This window comes from Kogia breviceps, chromosome 10 (assembly GCF_026419965.1).
Source record: "Kogia breviceps isolate mKogBre1 chromosome 10, mKogBre1 haplotype 1, whole genome shotgun sequence".
In the NCBI taxonomy this organism is placed as follows: domain Eukaryota; kingdom Metazoa; phylum Chordata; class Mammalia; order Artiodactyla; family Physeteridae; genus Kogia; species Kogia breviceps.
Genome location: NC_081319.1, coordinates 93,707,724 through 93,725,909, shown reverse-complemented (window position 1 = coordinate 93,725,909; position 18,186 = coordinate 93,707,724). Strand labels below are relative to the sequence as shown.

The following is an 18,186-nucleotide window of genomic DNA, read 5'->3' as shown; positions in this document are numbered from 1 at the left end:
GCAATATTTCCTTTCTGTACAGCGGTGCCTTCTCGCCGCGACTCCTTGCACGCCTCCAGCGCAAAGGTGAGCCCCGGGAGGCTTTGCTTCTTCGACTTCGGAGAAGAGAAGAGAAAGCTTTTCAGAAAGCGAGGTGGCTGCATCTGGCACAGGGAACGTTGGGGCTCCCTCCTGGGGGCTGTCAGTGCCCTGTGACCTGGGGAGTACATGCTGCGGGGAGTAGGTGGGGGGGAACCCACAGCCCGGGAGTAGGAACTCCCTGGCTGTTCTTCCCAGCCGAGAGCGTGGCGGCGAGGAGCCGGCACGGCCTCGCAGGTGGTATTAGTTCGACTGCGGCGCCGCGACCATGCGTTAAGACGCTATCGGCATTGCCAGGTTGCTGGGGTAACTCCGCCGGGACCCGGGAACCCTAGGGGGCGGCCCGATTACGGTAGCTGTTAGTTAACAGCCTAGCAGCCGGCAGGTGAAAGAGGAAGGAATGGGCAGGCCCAGCTGTAATGAGTTGGGGTTCCGTGATCTGGAACCTAGCCAGCTGGAGGCCCAGCCCTCCCTCCGGAGAGCGTACGGGCGTCCACAGACTCCTTTGGGGAGATCCATCACTCCACCTGTGCACACACAACTCGAGGCTTTTACACTTTGGTTTTTTTGTTTTTTTAAACCTATTTTAGTAGAAGGAAGGCGAGTGGGAGGGACGATTTCGTCAGGAGGTACAGGAGAAAATGACCATTAATAATTAATTATCTTCCACGAAGAGAAAGTAGTCAACAAAGCATTCGGGCAATTGAACTGGATCCATATTTCGGAAAATTTGAGTATTGTGGGTAGAATTTCAGGTGGCCCAAAGGGAAACTTTTGCTCCTTTTTTCCAGTTTTGAGAAATTACGCTAACACCACTATAAATTTTTATTCCAACCTGGAGTTCTTTAGATTCACATTTTTATGAAATCTGTGTCTTTTTAAAAAGTTTTTTGAATAAGCTACTTCTGAAAAAGTCCTGGGAATTATTAAAGTAGAAATCTAGACATTGATATATTCACCTATATATTTATGCCCCCCCAACCATTTTTTTCTTTCTTTTGTCACATTGAAAGAAAACCAAAGCTATGAATTTAAAATTAGGAAGAAACATGCCTATAAAGTCATATTGAACCTGAAACAAATTGATCATACTTAACGTTAGGTGAGTTTATTAATTTGAAGACCCAGGTGGGAAAGCACTTCCAGTAAACTAATTTGTTTTAATGACACTTTTGATCATATTTCTAAGACTATATTTAAAAGCACAATTAACTGTAGTCCTTCCAAGTTAAATTTTTTTCATCTATTTTAAGCCCCCAAGAACCCAGCAACAGTGAAAATACAGAGATTACAGTAAGTGTCAGAAAAGGATGAAGGTACCTAACTGTTAATTGTATAAATAACTGAGACAAAATTACTGCCCTAAAAATCTTCAATCCTATTTTTCCCAGACAACACAGATTTCTTAATGACTTTTATAGCTAATGTTTTCATTTTCTCTTAACCATTTCTTGAATTATATCATTCTTCATTGCAATCAAATACATCTTTTTCAGTATACAGTTGGGTTAAAATGTTTGATGAAATTTCCAGAATCTATACTTTCTTTTGAGAGAGCTTGCTTGCCCAGGTAACGCTGTCAAATGTTGTATGAACATGATTTTATTTATGTTCCTAAACCCCACATTAGACTCAAATATTTTTGCTGCAATACTTAAGGTATACTGTATACATGTTTACACATGCTTTATTTATGGTTCATTTTATGAATATGTGGGATATATGTTTTACATAAAAAGATTGGTTAGATTGGACAAAATTTGGAAAATGTGATCCAGAAAGCCTTCTCTGCGTATAAGAATTATAGGTAGACAGTAGTACTTTTAAAATCATTAGTTCTTTATCCAACTGTATAATGAGTGCTGTGGCACTAATGGCAATTTTTTTAATGGTTAAAGAACTGTAATATATTTCAGAATATGCATAAGGTATGTTTGTTCACAACTTACATAATGGTTTTGAGAAAGTGAAGACTGAGTCAAAGAAAAACCATCCATAACATCGGTGTCAAGATTTCTCAAAGTTGTTATAGATGGCAGACTGAAAGCCTTCACATGTGATGTTAATAATCCATGATAAATGCTCTTGTGAATGTTAGTGCAAACAACAGGATTGCAGTTTATAGTGAAACAATGGACTACAGGCCCTTTAAATCTTTTCCCCAAGATTAAGATCATATATGTAGGATTTATATCTTAAGATAAAAACACTTTTCCACTTTCCATTTTCTTATCCATAGGTATATCCTGTTTATTTCTCATGCTGTTGTTTTCTGTGAGTGTATGTGTGTGTAGTAAATATGGATCAGGGAAGGAGATGTGTGATAATTGTAGGATCCATACACTATTGAGTACTTATACTAAGCATTTTTCATTCCTTATCGAATTTAATTGAAAAATACTAATATGATAACTTAATCATTCATGGTTTTATGCATTATTTTTCGTGTAGACTTTTGGTTCTTAATGTTTCTTTAACTGTGCTATTATTAGACTAGTTTGAGAACTCATAAAACTTGTCCAGTGGAAGATATTAGTGACTATCTAACCCAGATTCCTATATTCAGTAGTGACTAGACAGTGTGCCTGAGATTTATTTGTTGGGTTTTACTGAGAAGGAATGAATGAGTGTTCTTTTTAAAGTATAATAAGAGAGCAAAATTCAGGAACTAAGAAGATGCAGTGAGATAGAGAGGAATATTACAAACAAATGAGATATTTTTACTCATTGAATTTTATAAACAGTAGTGTCAGTTGTTTATTGGTCATTCGTGTGATGTGTTTCTCATTTTTATATGTAAATATACATACTACTAATGGATAACATTTACTGAATACTTATACCAGGCCTGGTGCTTTAAATTAGTTATTTTACTTAATCTTCACACCAATGCTAGGGAACACTCTGGCTGTGCCCATTTTATATATGAGAACACTGAGGTGTGGTCTTAGTGAGCTTAAGTAACTTGAAAGCAATAGCTTCACACTCAGGCCGTCTGACTGCAGAACATACACTCTTACCAACTAAATTACATAATAACTTGACTCCAGAGTGTTGAAAGTATTAGCAGATGCTAATATTTAATGTTTGTTGTTTTTTTTTTTTCTAGATTTTCTGATATAATGGCAACCCCACGGGGCAGGACAAAGAAAAAAGCACCTTTTGATCATTCTCCAGATAGCCTTCCTTTGAGGAGCTCCGGTAGGCAGGTATCACTCATTTGTTCATTCAGTGCACCTGTTTTGAACAACAGGCTTACTGTGATCGGGACTGAAGAATTAGAGTTGATATAATTCCAGCCCTCAAGGGGCTTACAGTCTAGTGGAGAAATTCACCTTGGGACAGTCAGTGTGATAAAGTGATAGAATGTAGGAAAAAAGTGTATCTCGCAGAGGGAACGGCGGAGGTAAAAGACGCAGAGTGTGAATCAGCATGGGGTGTTCAGAGAATCACAGCTGTAGGGTAGCCTCCAGGATATGAGCTGGGGCCAGATCATGCTTCACTTGGTGTCATTCATAGGAATTTGGACCTCAGCTTGTAGTTGGTTGGGTGCTGTTAGCAGGTTACTTGCTGCCGTCTCTCTTGTAGGACTTTTTTTTTTTTTTTAAAGAAAAATATTGAATGATGTAATTGTTTTCTGGAATTTGTCTAGTTTTTAAAATCTATAATACTGAGAGGATATAACTGCTCTAAGTAAAGAAAAAAATCTTCATTTGAGAGTGGCTTTTATTTCTGATGATACAGCTTTTAAAATTTTTTTTAAATTTTTTTATTGAAGTATGGTTGAAACAGCTTTTTCCTAAGAGAAGCTCATATGCATTCTAGTCCTCTACTCAAAGAACTGTTGTCAAAGTGCTAGTTCTAAATTTCTAGCAAATGAGCGAGTTATTTGCACAGTGCGGTCTCAGGGAAATGGCTGTCTCATCAACCCCTCCCCCACTGCCAGGATGCTGTTGATCTTCACGTTTAGAACTTCTAACATGGAAGTGATTTCAGTAGTAAACCTCCCACCGCCTGTACCTTTGGCCCTGCCGGTGTACTCTTAACCTCAGCTGGTTCTTTCTCAGGCTAAGAAAAAGGCCACAGAGACGACAGACGAGGATGAAGATGGTGGGTCAGAGAAGAAGTACAGGAAATGCGAAAAAGCCGGCTGTACGGCCACGTGTCCTGTGTGCTTTGCCAGCGCTTCTGAAAGGTCTGTTTAGATGGCGGGTCTTGGTCTCACCTTCCTGCGGGTGAGAGCATCCATCCTCAAAGAGAGTCTTCCTGAATATACAGAGATACTTGTCATCCAACAACAGAGACATTGCCTGTCCATTTTGTATACAGCATGTCCAGCTCTGCCCAGAGCTCTGCTCTGCCAATCCGTGTCCCCCAGTCCCAGCCACAATGGCTGTACCTCTGGTGGTAGGGGATGGCAGGGGGGACAGTTTGAGGATGGGATGGGGGTAAGAGGTGGGGGCAGTGGAGAGAGAACCTTGACCTCCCTGGAGAGACAAGTATATGCTTATTTCCCTCTGCTGCTTTTCTCCCTCATATAACATACCTTCTCCTCCAACAGATATATACAGGTCTCATTAAAGCTGTGTAGCTAACTGTACTCTTGCCATTTTTATTAGGATGACCCAAGCATAACCTTTTATTTCCAGAGAAAAATCTTCAGTTAACATTCAGTAAAACCTGGAAAACATATCCTGGGTTTTGTTGTTGTTGTTGTTTTTGTTTTTTTGTTTTGTTTTTTTAATGACAAAGAGGTGGTGGTGTTACTGTTCCTAGTGGCATTATATTTCATTCTTTTACTACCTGATTGGCTGTGTGGTAGGTTATATTTACTAGGTTGCCTGCTGGATGGTCCCATTCCAGCTGGCCAGATTCGTTCACTGTTTAGTATCGGGCCAGATGTTATTACTAAAGACCACACTTCGCTCCTTCACTCACATGCAGCAAGGCCACTGGCATCCCTTCTTTCATGTCTAAAACCCTATCATCACTCTGTGGAGTCTTGATGAAACTGCTAAGTCCCAGGCTCTTCTGATGGGCACCACTGATCTAAGTCCCTGTGTCCTCACCATGCATTGTTATGTATCAGTCGGCCTTTCCATTTCCCTTGTTGTAATCTGGTTGTTAGGATTCCCCTGTTATAATTCTGGTTGTTGTAATTCTGATTGTTGGAGATAAGGCAAAATGGGCTCCTAGGTGGTGCTTGATTAATTTTTTTTTTAAAGCAATTTGATAAATGTTAAAAAAAGGTGATTTGATAAATGTTAAAAAAAAAAAACAAAAACGAGAAGAAATGTTTATTCATTACCAAAGCTACCCGTTTTTGCTGTTTTCAGATGTGCCAAAAATGGCTACACATCCCGGTGGTATCACCTCTCCTGTGGGGAGCATTTCTGTAATGAATGCTTTGACCATTACTATAGAAGGTTTGTTCTGATAATTGTTTGAGGTTTCCGTGGTGGAAGGGATGGTGGCTTGGGTGGTGGAGGGGGTCAGATGGTTATGACTGAGCCCCCAGGCTTACTGAATTATTCCACTGTTTCAGCCACACCTGTGCTGACTACCGGTGGGCCAGGACTTTGATGCTGTAGTTTGCATGTGTGTACACTTATGTGTGTGCACACTCAGTGCTCAAAAAGCATCTGCTGTGAGACAATTATTCTAAGTTTGCAAATTCTGAAAAATCTAGGAGCTGCTTCTTCTGTGCCAATGCATGGGGGCAGAATACAAAGATTAGGGGGAGGATGCTGACAACTAGAGGGTGCTGGACAGACAGGTAACCATCCCTTCTTGATAGTTTTAAGTACTAAAACTGTTAGGAATGCCACCTGATTTATGGGTGCCATGATAACTACCCCCTCCTTATAATATGGCTGGTTAAGTCCATTATGTAAGATTTCTGCCACCTGTTTTGAAAACCTGAATAACTTATAGCTTGATATATTTATTTTTATTCTTTTTCAGCCATAAGGATGGATATGACAAATATACTACATGGAAAAAAATATGGACTAGCAATGGAAAAACTGAACCTAGTCCCAAAGCTTTCATGGCAGACCAGCAGCTTCCCTACTGGGTAAAGAAGATAACACTTTACTGTTCTGTAGAGGATTTGTAGAGAGAGCTAAATGCAAGAGGAATGGATGAAAATACCAATTTTTAGGAAAGGTTTCTTTAATGACATTTATTCTTTCTGTAACTATTAAAGCAAATCACATTTTTGATTTTGAAAAATCAAAATATCACATAATTGAAAAATCACATGTGTTGAAAAATCCCATAATTCAACCTATAGTGTAAAGAAGAAACTAAAGACTCATTACCAGCTGGTGATAGTCAGTGCTAAGTTTGGTGCATATCTCTCTCATCTTTTTTTCTATTCATGTTTTTTCTGTGTATGTTTACGCACAATTTCATGCTTTATATACAAATCCTAATTAGGTTTAAAATCATACTTTGGGCCTTCCCTGGTGGCGCAGTAGTTGAGAATCTGCCTGCTGATGCAGGGGACACGGGTTCGGGCCCCGGTCTGGGAAGATCCCACATGCTGCAGAGCGGCTGGGCCCATGAGCCATGGCCGCTGAGCCTGCGCGTCTGGAGCCTGTGCTCCGCAATGGGAGAGGCCACAATAGTGAGAGGCCCGCGTAACGCAAAAAAAAAAAAAAAAAAAAAAAAGAAATCATACTTTGTATGTAAGTTTTTGCTGAGTTTTTTTTATTAATTTAACTTTATATCATTTTTCCATCTAGCCGTTCTTTGAAAACATATTTTAGCAATTGCATATATAATATAAATATAGCATCATTTAATAAATGATTTGCTAATTTATTTACTATTACAGGTAATTTGAGCTTCTCTGCATACTTAAAAATTTTTTAATTGAAGTGAAAGTCACATAACTATTTTTAAAATTTATTTATTTTATTTATTTATTTTGGGCTGCATTGGGTCTTCATTGCTGCAAGTGGGCTTTCTCTAGTTGTGGCGAGGGTGGGCTACTCTTCATTGCAGTGCGTGTGCATCTTGCTGCGGTGGCTTCTCTTGTGGAGCACGGGCTCTAGAGCACAGGCTCAGTAGTTGTGGCACTTGGGCTCAGTAGTTGTGGTGGCACACAGGCTTAGTTGCTCTGTGGCATGTGGGATCTTCCTGGACCAGGGCTTGAACCCGTGTCCCCTGCTTTGGCAGGCGGATTCTTAACCACTGCACCACCAGGGAAGTCCCCACATAACTTTCAATTCACAAAAAATTCACATAAAATTAACCATTTTAAAGCGTACACCTCAATGGCATTTAATACATTCACAATGTTGTGCAACCACCACCTCTGTCTAATTCCAAAACATTTTCAGCATCCACAAAGGAAACCTGTGCCCATTCAGCAGTCACCTCCCACTCCTCCCTGCCTCCAGCCCCTGGCAACCACTAATCTGCTTTCTGTCTTTATGGATTTACCATTTTGGATATTTTATATTAAGGAATCATGCAGTATGTGACCTTTCATATTTGACTTCTTTCGCTTAACGTCGTGCACTTGAGAATCATCCTTGTTGTAGCATGTATTAGGACCTCATTCCTTTTCATGGGGGAATAATATTCCACTCTATGGATTTGCCACATTTTACTTATCCCTTCATCTGTTGATGGACATTTGGGTCGTCTCCACCTTTTAGTTACTGCAAACAGTGCTGCTGTGAATATTTGTATCCAAATATTTTTGAACATCTGTTTTCAGTTCTTCTGGATACATTCCTAGGAATGAAATTGCTGGATCATAGTAAACCTATGTTTAACTTTTCGAAGAACTGATAACTCTTTTCCATAGCTAACTGCTGCACCATCGCTCATTGCCACCAGCAATGTATGAAGGTTCAGATTTCTTCACATCCTCACCAACTCATGTTTACCATTTTTTTAAATTATAGCTGTCTTAGTGGGCGTGAAGTGGTATCTCATTGTGGTTTTAATTTGCATTTCCCTAATGACTAATGCATCTTTTCTTGTGCTTGCTGGCATTTGTATATCTTCTTTGGAGAAATGTCTATTCAAGTCTTTTGCCCATTTTTAAATTGGGTTGTTTGTCTTTTTGTTGTTGAATTGTGAATGTTCTTTATCTATTCTGGATACTGGGCCCTGATCAGATAAGTGCTTTGCAAATATTTTCTCCTATTCTTTAGGTTGTCTTTTCACTTCTTGTTAGTGTCCTTTAGTGCACAGAAGTTTTAAATTTTGATGAAGTTCAATTTATCCATTTTTTCTTTTGATGCTTGTGCTTTTGGTGTCATATCTAAGAATCCACTGCCAAATCTGAGGTCATGAAGATTGACTCATATTTTCTTCTAAGAATTTGATCATTTTCGCTCTTTACATTAAGGTATTTGATCCATTGTAAGTTTTGTATGTGTATTAAGTAGGGACCCAACTTCATTCTTCTGCAGATGAATATCTGCATGCTTTTTTATTTTGGAATAATTTTAAATTTATAGAAAATTTGCAAGGATAGTGCAGAGTTCCTGTATATCCTTCACCCAGTTTCTCCTACTGTTATCATCTAACACACCAGGATTATATTTTGAACTAAGAACTTAACATTGGTACAGTACTAATAAGTATATTACAGACTTATTTGGATTTCTTCAGTGTTTTCATTAGTGTCTTTTTACTGTTCCAGGATGCAATCCAGGATACCACATTGCATTTAGTGTGATGCTTTTTGACTACCTGCAACTAAATTTAACTCTGTTTCCTTAGGTTAGAGCTAGAAAGCCATTCTGACAACAGTACTAAGATCCCCTTTGTACTTCTTGGGGTCTGAGCTAGCATTGAATCAGAAATTAGACTGATGGGGTAAATGTGGATTTTATGGGTGGCAATGGCACAAGGGGAAGAAAAGGTATTTACTTGGAAGTGCTGAACGGTTGTTGACCAAATCATGTGCAGAAGATGGCAAAGTGAGAGGTGGAAGATAGAAATGCTAGCTCAGGAGGTGCCAACCCATTGATCTTGACTTCTTACTTCCCATCTAGGTTCAATGTACAAAACCTGAGTGTAGAAAATGGAGGCAACTTACCAAGGAAATCCAGCTGACTCCACAGATAGCAAAGACGTACCGATGTGGTATGAAACCAAATACTGCTGTTAAGGTATGATCTCTGTTGGTTTTCCTTTTGAATTAATTGATGTGTTAGTTTAGTTGTCAGTAAATAATAATGGTGTATATTTTTCAATAACTCTGTTGATCATTGTATCAGGATTATATTGTCCTACGTATAACAGAATCTCAACTACAATGGCTTAACCAATTAAGGCTTTTATTTTTCTCTCACTATAGGCAGCTTAGAAACAGGCAGTCCAGAGTTGATGTAGGTATCCAAGGAAGTCTCCTTTTAGTTTCCAGTTCTGTCACAAGATCATTACTGCACTGTCAGCCATCATTCCAACTTCAAAGCAGAAAAGATGGGAAAGGCTGGGGTATCCCAAGCCAAGTCTCTCCCTCTTTTATTGGGAAACCAGGAGCTTTCCTGGAAGTTCCAGCAGTAGATTTCTATTTATAGCTCATTGGCCAGAATAGTATCATGCAGCTACTCTGAACAGCAGTAGGGACCAAGGAAGAAAATATTTTATAACTGTTGCATGTTTTATATTTTATAAAATATTTTATAACTGGAAGAAAATATTTTATAACAGAATCAAAATTAGGATCCTGTTAGTAAGGCGAAAAAGATATATATGTTTGGACTGTTAGCAGTCTTCCATAGTTGGTATAGTGTGCCTGTTTTGAGACTTGATAATTACTTCGCGCTTAAAAATGTGTTAATTGCTTAAATGTGTTAAAGCATTCATCTACAAAATGTCTCTAGTTCTATCAGTACATTAAAGAATATTAGGAATCATTGTAATCTCAGAAGCAAGAGGCTTTCTTTTTTGAAAATTTTGATTTAATTCGCATAGCATAAAATTCACCCTTTTAAAGTATGTAATTCAGTGGTTTGCTGTATATTCACAAAGATATACAGTTATCACGAGCAAAATATTTTCTTTTTTTTTTTTTTTTTTTTTTGCGGTACGCAGGCCTCTCACTGTTGTGGCCTCTCCCGCTGCGGAGCACAGGCTCCAGACGTGCAGGCTCAGCGGCCATGGCTCACGGGCCTAGCCGCTCTGCGGCATGTGGGATCTTCCCGGACCAGGGCACGAACCCGTGTCCCCTGCATAGGCAGGTGGACTCTCAACCACTGCGCCACTAGGGAAGCCCAAAATATTTTCTTTTTAAAGAAATGATGAAAAGCTCTATAAAGTTTATGATCAAGTTTTTAAAAGCCTGGGATTTATAAGATACAAATATTATTAAAGTGACTCATAATTATTGTAAATATATTTGGAAGATTTTGCAAAGTGAAATGGTGAGAAAAAGGGAATGAACATTTAGGAGTTCTGTGTTTTATTGTTTTAAATTTTACACAATTATTACATGAATATAATCTCGGGTTTAAAAAAAGTAAATTGAATATATGTATGTATATGTAAATAATATGTAAGTATGTATATGTAAATATACAAATAAAAAATGAAAGTGCCCCTTAACCATCTGTTGCTTCCCACCCTAATAGATAACCATTCTGAACGACTCACTTATCCTGCTAGAACTTTTTTTGTGCTTTGATTATGTATTTATGGTAGGCACTTTTTTTTTGGCCACGCCATGTGGCAGGTGGAATCTTAGTTCCCCCACCAGGGATCGAACCCGCGCCCCCTGCAGTGGAGGTGCGGATCCCTAACCACTGGACCGCCAGGGTAGGCACATTTTTTTAAGGCACTTGATACAAATATCAAAAACTTTTTAAAGGTTTAAAGAACTATAGCTCAGAGTGATCATTTTATCAAAACCTTACCTACACTGAGTGGTGATATTTTTAATAGATGTAAAATTACGTCTTGTTTTTTAAATTGAGGTATAATTACATATTGTAATTACATGCACAGATCTTAATTGAATTTCATTGAGTTTTGGATAATGTCCACACTATGTAGCCAGTACCCCAGTCAAGATACACGATGTTTCCACCACCCTAAAAAATTCCAGTCATTTCCTTCCCTCCCTCCAGAGGCAGACGCTATTTAGATTGCCATACCCTAAACAGAGTTTTGCCTGCTCTTGAACTTTGTAAAATGGAATCAGTCAGTATATACTTTTTAGCATTTGGTTTCTTTCACTGAGTAAAACATCTTTTGAGATTCATCCATGTTCTCGCATGGGTCAGTAGTTTTTTCCTTTTTATTGCTGAGCAGTGTTCCATTGTATGGATGTATCACAATTTGTTTATTCTCCTGTTGAAGGGCATTGGTGTTGTTTAAAATTTTTTGCTGTTATGAATAAAACTGTATGAACATTCTGTGCAAGTGTTTTGTGCACTTATGTTTTCATTTCTGAAGGGTAAATACATAGGAAATTGCTGAGTCATATGGTAAATGTATGTGTAGGAAACTACCAAATGGTTTTCCACAGTTGTACCAGACTACAACATTTGGTGGCGGTACTTTTTTTTTTTTTTTTTTAAATTTTAGCCATTCTTGTGGGCATGTATTGTTTTATCATTGTGGTTTTATTTATTTATTTATTTATTTATTTTTTTGGTTTTTGTGGTACACGGACTTCTCACTGTTGTGGCCTCTCCCGTTGCGGGGCACAGGCTCCGGATGCACAGGCTCAGCGGCCCTGGCTCACGGGCCCAGCCGCTCCGCGGCACGTGGGATCTTCCCGGACCGGGGCACGAACCCGTGTCCCCTGCATCGGCAGGCGGATTCTCAACCACTGCGCCACCAGGGAAGCCCTATCATTGTGGTTTTAAAATGCAGTTCCCTGATGACTAGTGATGTTGAACATCTTTTCATATCCTTATTGGCCATTCATAGTTCCTCTTTGGAGAAATATCTGTCCAAGTCTCTTAAAAATTGGGTTTGTCTTGTCTTGTAGGAGTTCTTTATGTAATTTGGAAATGAGATATGTTATCTTGAATATTTTTCCCGGTCTTTGTCTTGCCTTTTCATTTTCTTAATAGATCCTTTGATGAGCAGTTTTTAAATTTTGCAGCCTAATTTATCCATGTTTTTTTTTAATGCTTAGAACTTTTTGTATTTTTTCTGCAAAATCATTGCAACTCTCAACTTGCACAGACAGTCTCCTATGTTTTCTTTGAGGAGGTTTATTATTTTAGCCTTTATATTTAGGACACTAGTCTATCTCAAGTTAATTTTTGTTTTTGATGTAAGATATAGGTCACGATTCAAATTTTTTTCATATAAATATCTAGTCCAAAAGACAATTTTTTTCCCATTGAATTATTTTGGCAACATAATAAAAAAGTCAGCAGGCCATACCTGTAGCCAATTTCTGTACTCTATTCCATTTATCTCTTTCTTTATCTTTAACCCAGTACCCTGCTGTCTTGATTATTGTATCTTTATAGTAAGTCAGGTAGTATAAATTCCTCCAACTTTTTTTTTCCAAGATTGTTTAGGCTATTTTAGGTCCTTACATTTCTATAAAAATTTTGTTATCAACTTGTCAATATTTACAAAAACTTTTGGGATTTTGATTAGAATGCATTGAAGCTATAAATTATTTGAAGGAGAATTGACATCTTTACTTTTTTTTGTCTTCTAATCCAGGGGTCAGCAAACTTGGCTCATGGGTCAAATCTGGCCCCCTCCACCTGTTTTTGTAAATAAAGTTTTATTAGAACACAGCCATGCTCATTCATCATGTATTGTGTATGACTGCTTTCATGCTACAATGGCAGAGTAGTTGCAACAGAGACCATGTGATCCACAGAGACTAAAATATCTACCACCTGGCCTTTTAAAGAAAAGGTTTCCCCAAATGTATGGCCACAAAGTGGGGGGCAAGGGGACGGTGGTGATGGTAGGATGAATTGGGAGATTGGGATTGACATGTATACACTAATATGTATAAAATAGGTAACTAATAAGAACCTGCTGTATAAAAAAATAAATAAAATTCAAAAAAATAAGTAAATAAAAGGTTTCCCGACCGACCCCTGTTCTGACCTATGGGTGTGGTCTGTCTCTCCATCTTTTCAGGGTCTTTAATTTCTCCCAACAGTGTTGTCTAGTTTTCACCGAGAATGTATTCTGTTAAATTTATTTCTAGATACTTATTTTTTCTGTGATTGTAAATAGAATTTATTTTAACTTTTCAAGTTGTTTGTTGCAATTATATAGAAATACAATTTAATTTTGCATATTGACTTTATACCCAGAGACTTTGTTGACTTCACTTTAAATTCTATTTATATTTTTGTAGATTTTTTTGGTGGGAGGAATTCTACAGTATCAACTGTGAATAAAGACTGTTTTGCTTTTTTAAAAAACTATCCTTTTGCTCATTTTTTTTCCTTATCTTATTGCATTGGTCAGGACCACCAGTACAGAGCTGAATAGAAGTGGAAGAGCAGACTTCCTTGCCTTGTTCCTGACCTTAGCAGTGATGTGTTCAGTATTTTATCATCATGTGTAATGTTGGCTGGGGCTTTCCACAAATGCCCTTTATCAGATTGAGGAAGTTCCTTTGTATTCCTAGTTTGCTGAGAACTTTTTATTATGAAAGGATGTTAGATTTTGTCAAATACTTTTTCTGTATGTTTTATGATGATCATACAGTTTTTCTCCTTTAATCTGTTAATGTGGCGAATTACACTGATTCCTGAATGTTGAAGCAACCTTGCATTCCTAGGGAAAAAAAATTCCACTTGTTCTCAGTGTATTATCCTTTCATTGTATTGTTGGATTCAGTTTCCTAATATTTTGTTAAGGATTTTGTATCTGTGTTCATGAGGGATAGTCGCTGTCATTTTCTTTTCTTGTAATGTTTTTGTCAGGTTCTGCTGTCAGAGTTACACTGGCTTCATAAAATGAAATGAGAAGTATATCTTCCTTCTCTTACTGAAGTTTGTGGATGGTTAATATTATTTCTTATTTCGTGTTTGGTACAATTCACTAGTGAAGCCATTTGGGCCAATTTTCTTTGTGAGAAGTTTTGAAATTACAAATTCAGTTTCTATAAAAGATACATAGCTACTTAGGTGGTTTATTCTATCCATTTTAGAACATTGTGTTTTTCAAGAAATTTGTCTGTTTCATCTACATTGTCAAGTTTGTTAGCTTAAAGCTGTTTGCAGTGTTCTCTTAATTCTCCTTTTAATGCCACTGGTATTTATGGTGGAATCCTTTTATTGTTGATATTGGTGATTTGGGAGTGAAGAGTGGAGAGCATTGATCTTTCAGGGTCAGGGGTCAGGGTCCCAGAATTAACAAATCCTGTTCTGAAACCTTTCCGTTTAGCCCTAAATTGATTCTTGAGCTCAGCCTCCGGAGTAGAAGACCTCTCTGAGGGATAGAAGAGAGAAAAATGGAAGGGGGCTTACCCCGAGGGAATGGGTAATTGATTTTCCAGACTGAGTGGGTACACCAAAGGAAACTGGGTTTTGAGTGATGAAGGTACCGTGAGCTTGTGTGGTGAAGGGGAGCATGTCCAGCTGGCGGGAACAATATGGTTGCACTGAACTTAACCAGCACCTGTGCTCCAGGTTACTTCTCAAGGGAAAAGTAGACTCAGTGACATGTTATTATAACGTTTGAAGAAGAGTTCAGCCAAGGAGCAGTCAAAAATAGCAGACTGTTTTAATAGATACTAGCCTTTGGGTCATTTTCACTCAACCTGTTTCTGCGAAGTTTCTGAACAGTTCTAAAAATATATATATTGGAATATTTGCATACTAATGTTACCTTACTAAATATTAGGTGTGACTTTTATATTAAAAGTTCACATTAAAATCATTTTGTACTGCGCTTTGACTAGCTTTGGTTTAACCACTGTTTAGAGTTACCCATAATCTCTCCTCTTTTTCACTTGCTGATAATTGGATCTAACTTTGACTTCATCTCTACTAATTGTTCAGATTATCCATGTCGCTTTTTTTGATTACTTGATTTTTCTTCAGGTGTGTCATTTACAATTTCTTCAATTTACGTAGTTTTTGAAAAGTCTGTTTTCTTTAGAATGAGTTTGTTTTCAGGCAAATGATATTTGTTTATCATTGAAAAATTCAAGCAATATAGAAAACAAGATGATTAAAAAAATTCATGCAGTCATCATCATGAAATAACCATTATTAAATGAGATTCATTCAAGAGAATTCATGCATGTATACAAGGAGAAGGCCTGGCAGATAGATAACTTCATATTAAGGAGGAGTACTGTATGTGCTTGTTTTATGTAAAATGATTCAGTTCAATACAACATAATTTAAAGTAAGTAAAAGAAGCCAAAGTGAAATAAGAAATTGCTGGACATAGGACAGTTATTTCTTCATCTCAAGAAATAGTAGTTTCTAAAAACTCCCTAAAAGGTTAAGAAAATACATGATGAGGATAAGTTGGAATCACTCTAGCTTTTTAACAAAATTGCATGTTTCAATTTTAGGTTGTATCAATTGACACCCTGCTAAGACAGAGGGAAAAGTAAATGACACCATACTTCAGCCCACCTCCCTTTTTTCCCTCTCCCATTTTTGTTAGGGTTTTGCTGTTTTGTGTTAGTTTAGTTTGCTCTGTTGGAATATGACATTTTTTTCTATAACCATATCCCATTCATTGTTTACTCTTGCACTTATATGCAATTACTGCTCCCCACAATTTCTGTTACTACAGTTCCTTCTATCCCATTATTTTGATTCATCACCTGCTTGGATGTATTTTAACGTCAAGTACTTTTTTCCAGGAGAGCTCTGAGGTGTCAGAGTGCTTGTTTTTGAAAAACTTAAATGCCTTTCTCTTCTTCCATCCATCTTCAAATTGAAGGCATTATGATCTTCTTAAATCCCAGCCTCTAAGGATGGTATCACATCTTTTAAATCTCCCCCTCAACCCCCACCCAAGAAGTCCTCCTTTGAGACTCTCCTGCTCCATTCCGATTGATTACCACCCATAGCCTGAACTTTTGAAATATTTATTTAAATGGTGTTTATTGACCCAAAGTCCTTTTGGTTTTCAGTTTGGTCTTCTGTCAAGGACAAAGTCTGGAAAGGTTTATTTGTAGAACAACATCAAAAAGAATTGTAGCAAGCAACACACACTGTTTTGGAGCTTGCTTTTTGTCATTTAATATTTCTTAAAGATGCTTCTTAAAGATCTTTACATATGCTTCAGTATGTAAAGATCTCTTTCTCTTTAAAGACCGTATAATAAATAGTCCACTGAATGGATATGTCATGATGAATTTGGTGTGATTGAAGGGCATTTAGGTGACATTTAAACATTTACCGCTAGTGAGAGTGCTGTAATGAATAGCTTTGTATCTGTGCTATTTTCTAGTGTATTTGTAGTATCAGTTCCTAGAAATAAAATTGCTCTGTCAGAGTATATCCAGTTTTTTGTTTGTTTATTTGTTTTTTAAAATATTATTTATTTATTTTTGTCTGCATTGGGTCTTAGTTGTGGCACGTGGGATCTTTCATTGCAGCACGCAGGCTCTTCTTTGTGGCGTACGGGCTTCTGGGGCTTCTCTCTAGTTGTGGTGTGCGGGCTCCAGAGCGCGTGGGCTCTGTAGTTGTGGTGTGTGGGCTCAGTAGTTACCCCGCACAGGCTCAGCTGCCCCGCAGCATGTGGGATCTTGGTTCCCCAACTAGGGATCGAACCCGTGTCCCCTGCATTGGAAGGTGGTGGATTCTTAACCACTGGACCACCAGGGAAGTCCCTGTCCAGTTGTTTTTGATATGAAATCATTCTTAGACCCAAAAGAGTATTTATAACTTGTGTGTGAGGAATAAAGGATGAAGGTGAACACTCACTGTGTACCCCCCAACCTGGTTTTAGAAACAGAGCGTTACCAGTGCCTCTGCAACTCCCTGGGGTCCCCCCAGGAGTTTTCTTCCTCTGCCTCTGCTACAAGAGCAAACAGTATTCCAAATTTTGTATTTATTTTTCCTCTGCTTTTTGTTACAGAGTTGATCAATATGTATGAAACCCTAAATAACATGTAAAGTTTTGCATATTTTTCTATTGTTTGTGAATTGTATCCTATTGTGTGTGTTCCTCTGCAGCTTTGTTCTCTTACTTAACGTTGAGGTTTTCCAGCTGCATCCATGTCGATGCCTGCAGAGGTCTGGTTCATTCACTTTCCCTGCTGTGTAGTTTTGCAGTGTGTGAATCTACCCCAACATGTCTATTCTCCTGTTCATAGGTGTGAAGGGTTGTTTCTGGTTTGGGTCTGCTACACACAGTGCTCTGTAAGCGTTCTTGCACGTCCCTCCTAGTGCATGCACACATGCAAGGGTTTCTCTGGAATATATTCCAAGGGCCAGATTTCCCAGGCCATGTGGTATCCCAGTCTTCAGTTTAGGTAACTTTTTTTCATTGAAATATAACATACAACCAGAAAATGCACAAGTCAAAATGCATAGCTCACTGAATTTTCAGAGTCCCCATTTAGCCAGCTCCCAGTAAAGAAACTGAGCACTTACCAACCCCTCAGAAGCCCCCTTGCACCCCCTTTCACTCACAGAGTCCACCCCTTGCCTCCCCAGAGTAACTACCTACTAACTCTTCTCTCCCATGCAAGTACGAACCAGGCTCACCCCTGCTTAGCTTCTGAGACCGGAGAGACTAGGCATATCCAGGGTGGTATGGCCGTGGATCTCTACTTAACCCCTCTGACTTAACAACACTATGGCTGTTTTGCTTGCTTTTGAACTTGGTGTAAATGGAGTCAGACAGTATGTATGCTCTTGGGTCTGGCTTCTTTCACTCACCATTACGTTTGTGAGGGCATCCATGTTGTACCATGTAGCTGTAGTTTATTCTCTTGACTATAATACAGTTTATTTTTCCATTCTGCTCTCGATGGACTCCTGGGTTGTGTTTACCTTCTCTCTCTTACAGACAGTCCTCCTTTGAACATTTTCTAATCCTTCTCTTGGTGCACATGGATGAGGGTCTCTCTAGAAAATACAGGTGTGCCCTGTTTTATTGTGCTTTGCTTTTTTGCACTTCGCAGATATGCATTTTTTTTTTTTTTACAAATTGAAGGTTTGTGGC

At 38.4% G+C, this 18,186-nt stretch overlaps 1 protein-coding gene across 5 annotated transcripts in view; it reads left to right on the top strand.

Moving 5' to 3' along the window:
- KDM1B (lysine demethylase 1B) overlaps positions 1-18,186 on the top strand; it is a 57,026-nt gene that overhangs the window by 478 nt on the left and 38,362 nt on the right. For 2 of the 5 annotated variants that reach the window (XM_059076769.2, XM_067006705.1), the window contains exons 2-6: positions 3,188-3,287; positions 4,146-4,273; positions 5,415-5,504; positions 6,043-6,154; positions 9,102-9,218. In XM_059076769.2, the coding sequence (XP_058932752.1) occupies positions 3,201-3,287; positions 4,146-4,273; positions 5,415-5,504; positions 6,043-6,154; positions 9,102-9,218 (534 nt within the window). In that variant the 5' untranslated portion in view covers positions 3,188-3,200. Of the gene's footprint in view, positions 1-22; positions 67-3,187; positions 3,288-4,145; positions 4,274-5,414; positions 5,505-6,042; positions 6,155-9,101; positions 9,219-18,186 lie in introns of all 5 variants that reach the window. The other 3 variants (XM_059076770.2, XM_067006704.1, XM_067006703.1) reach the window with 3 other exon arrangements.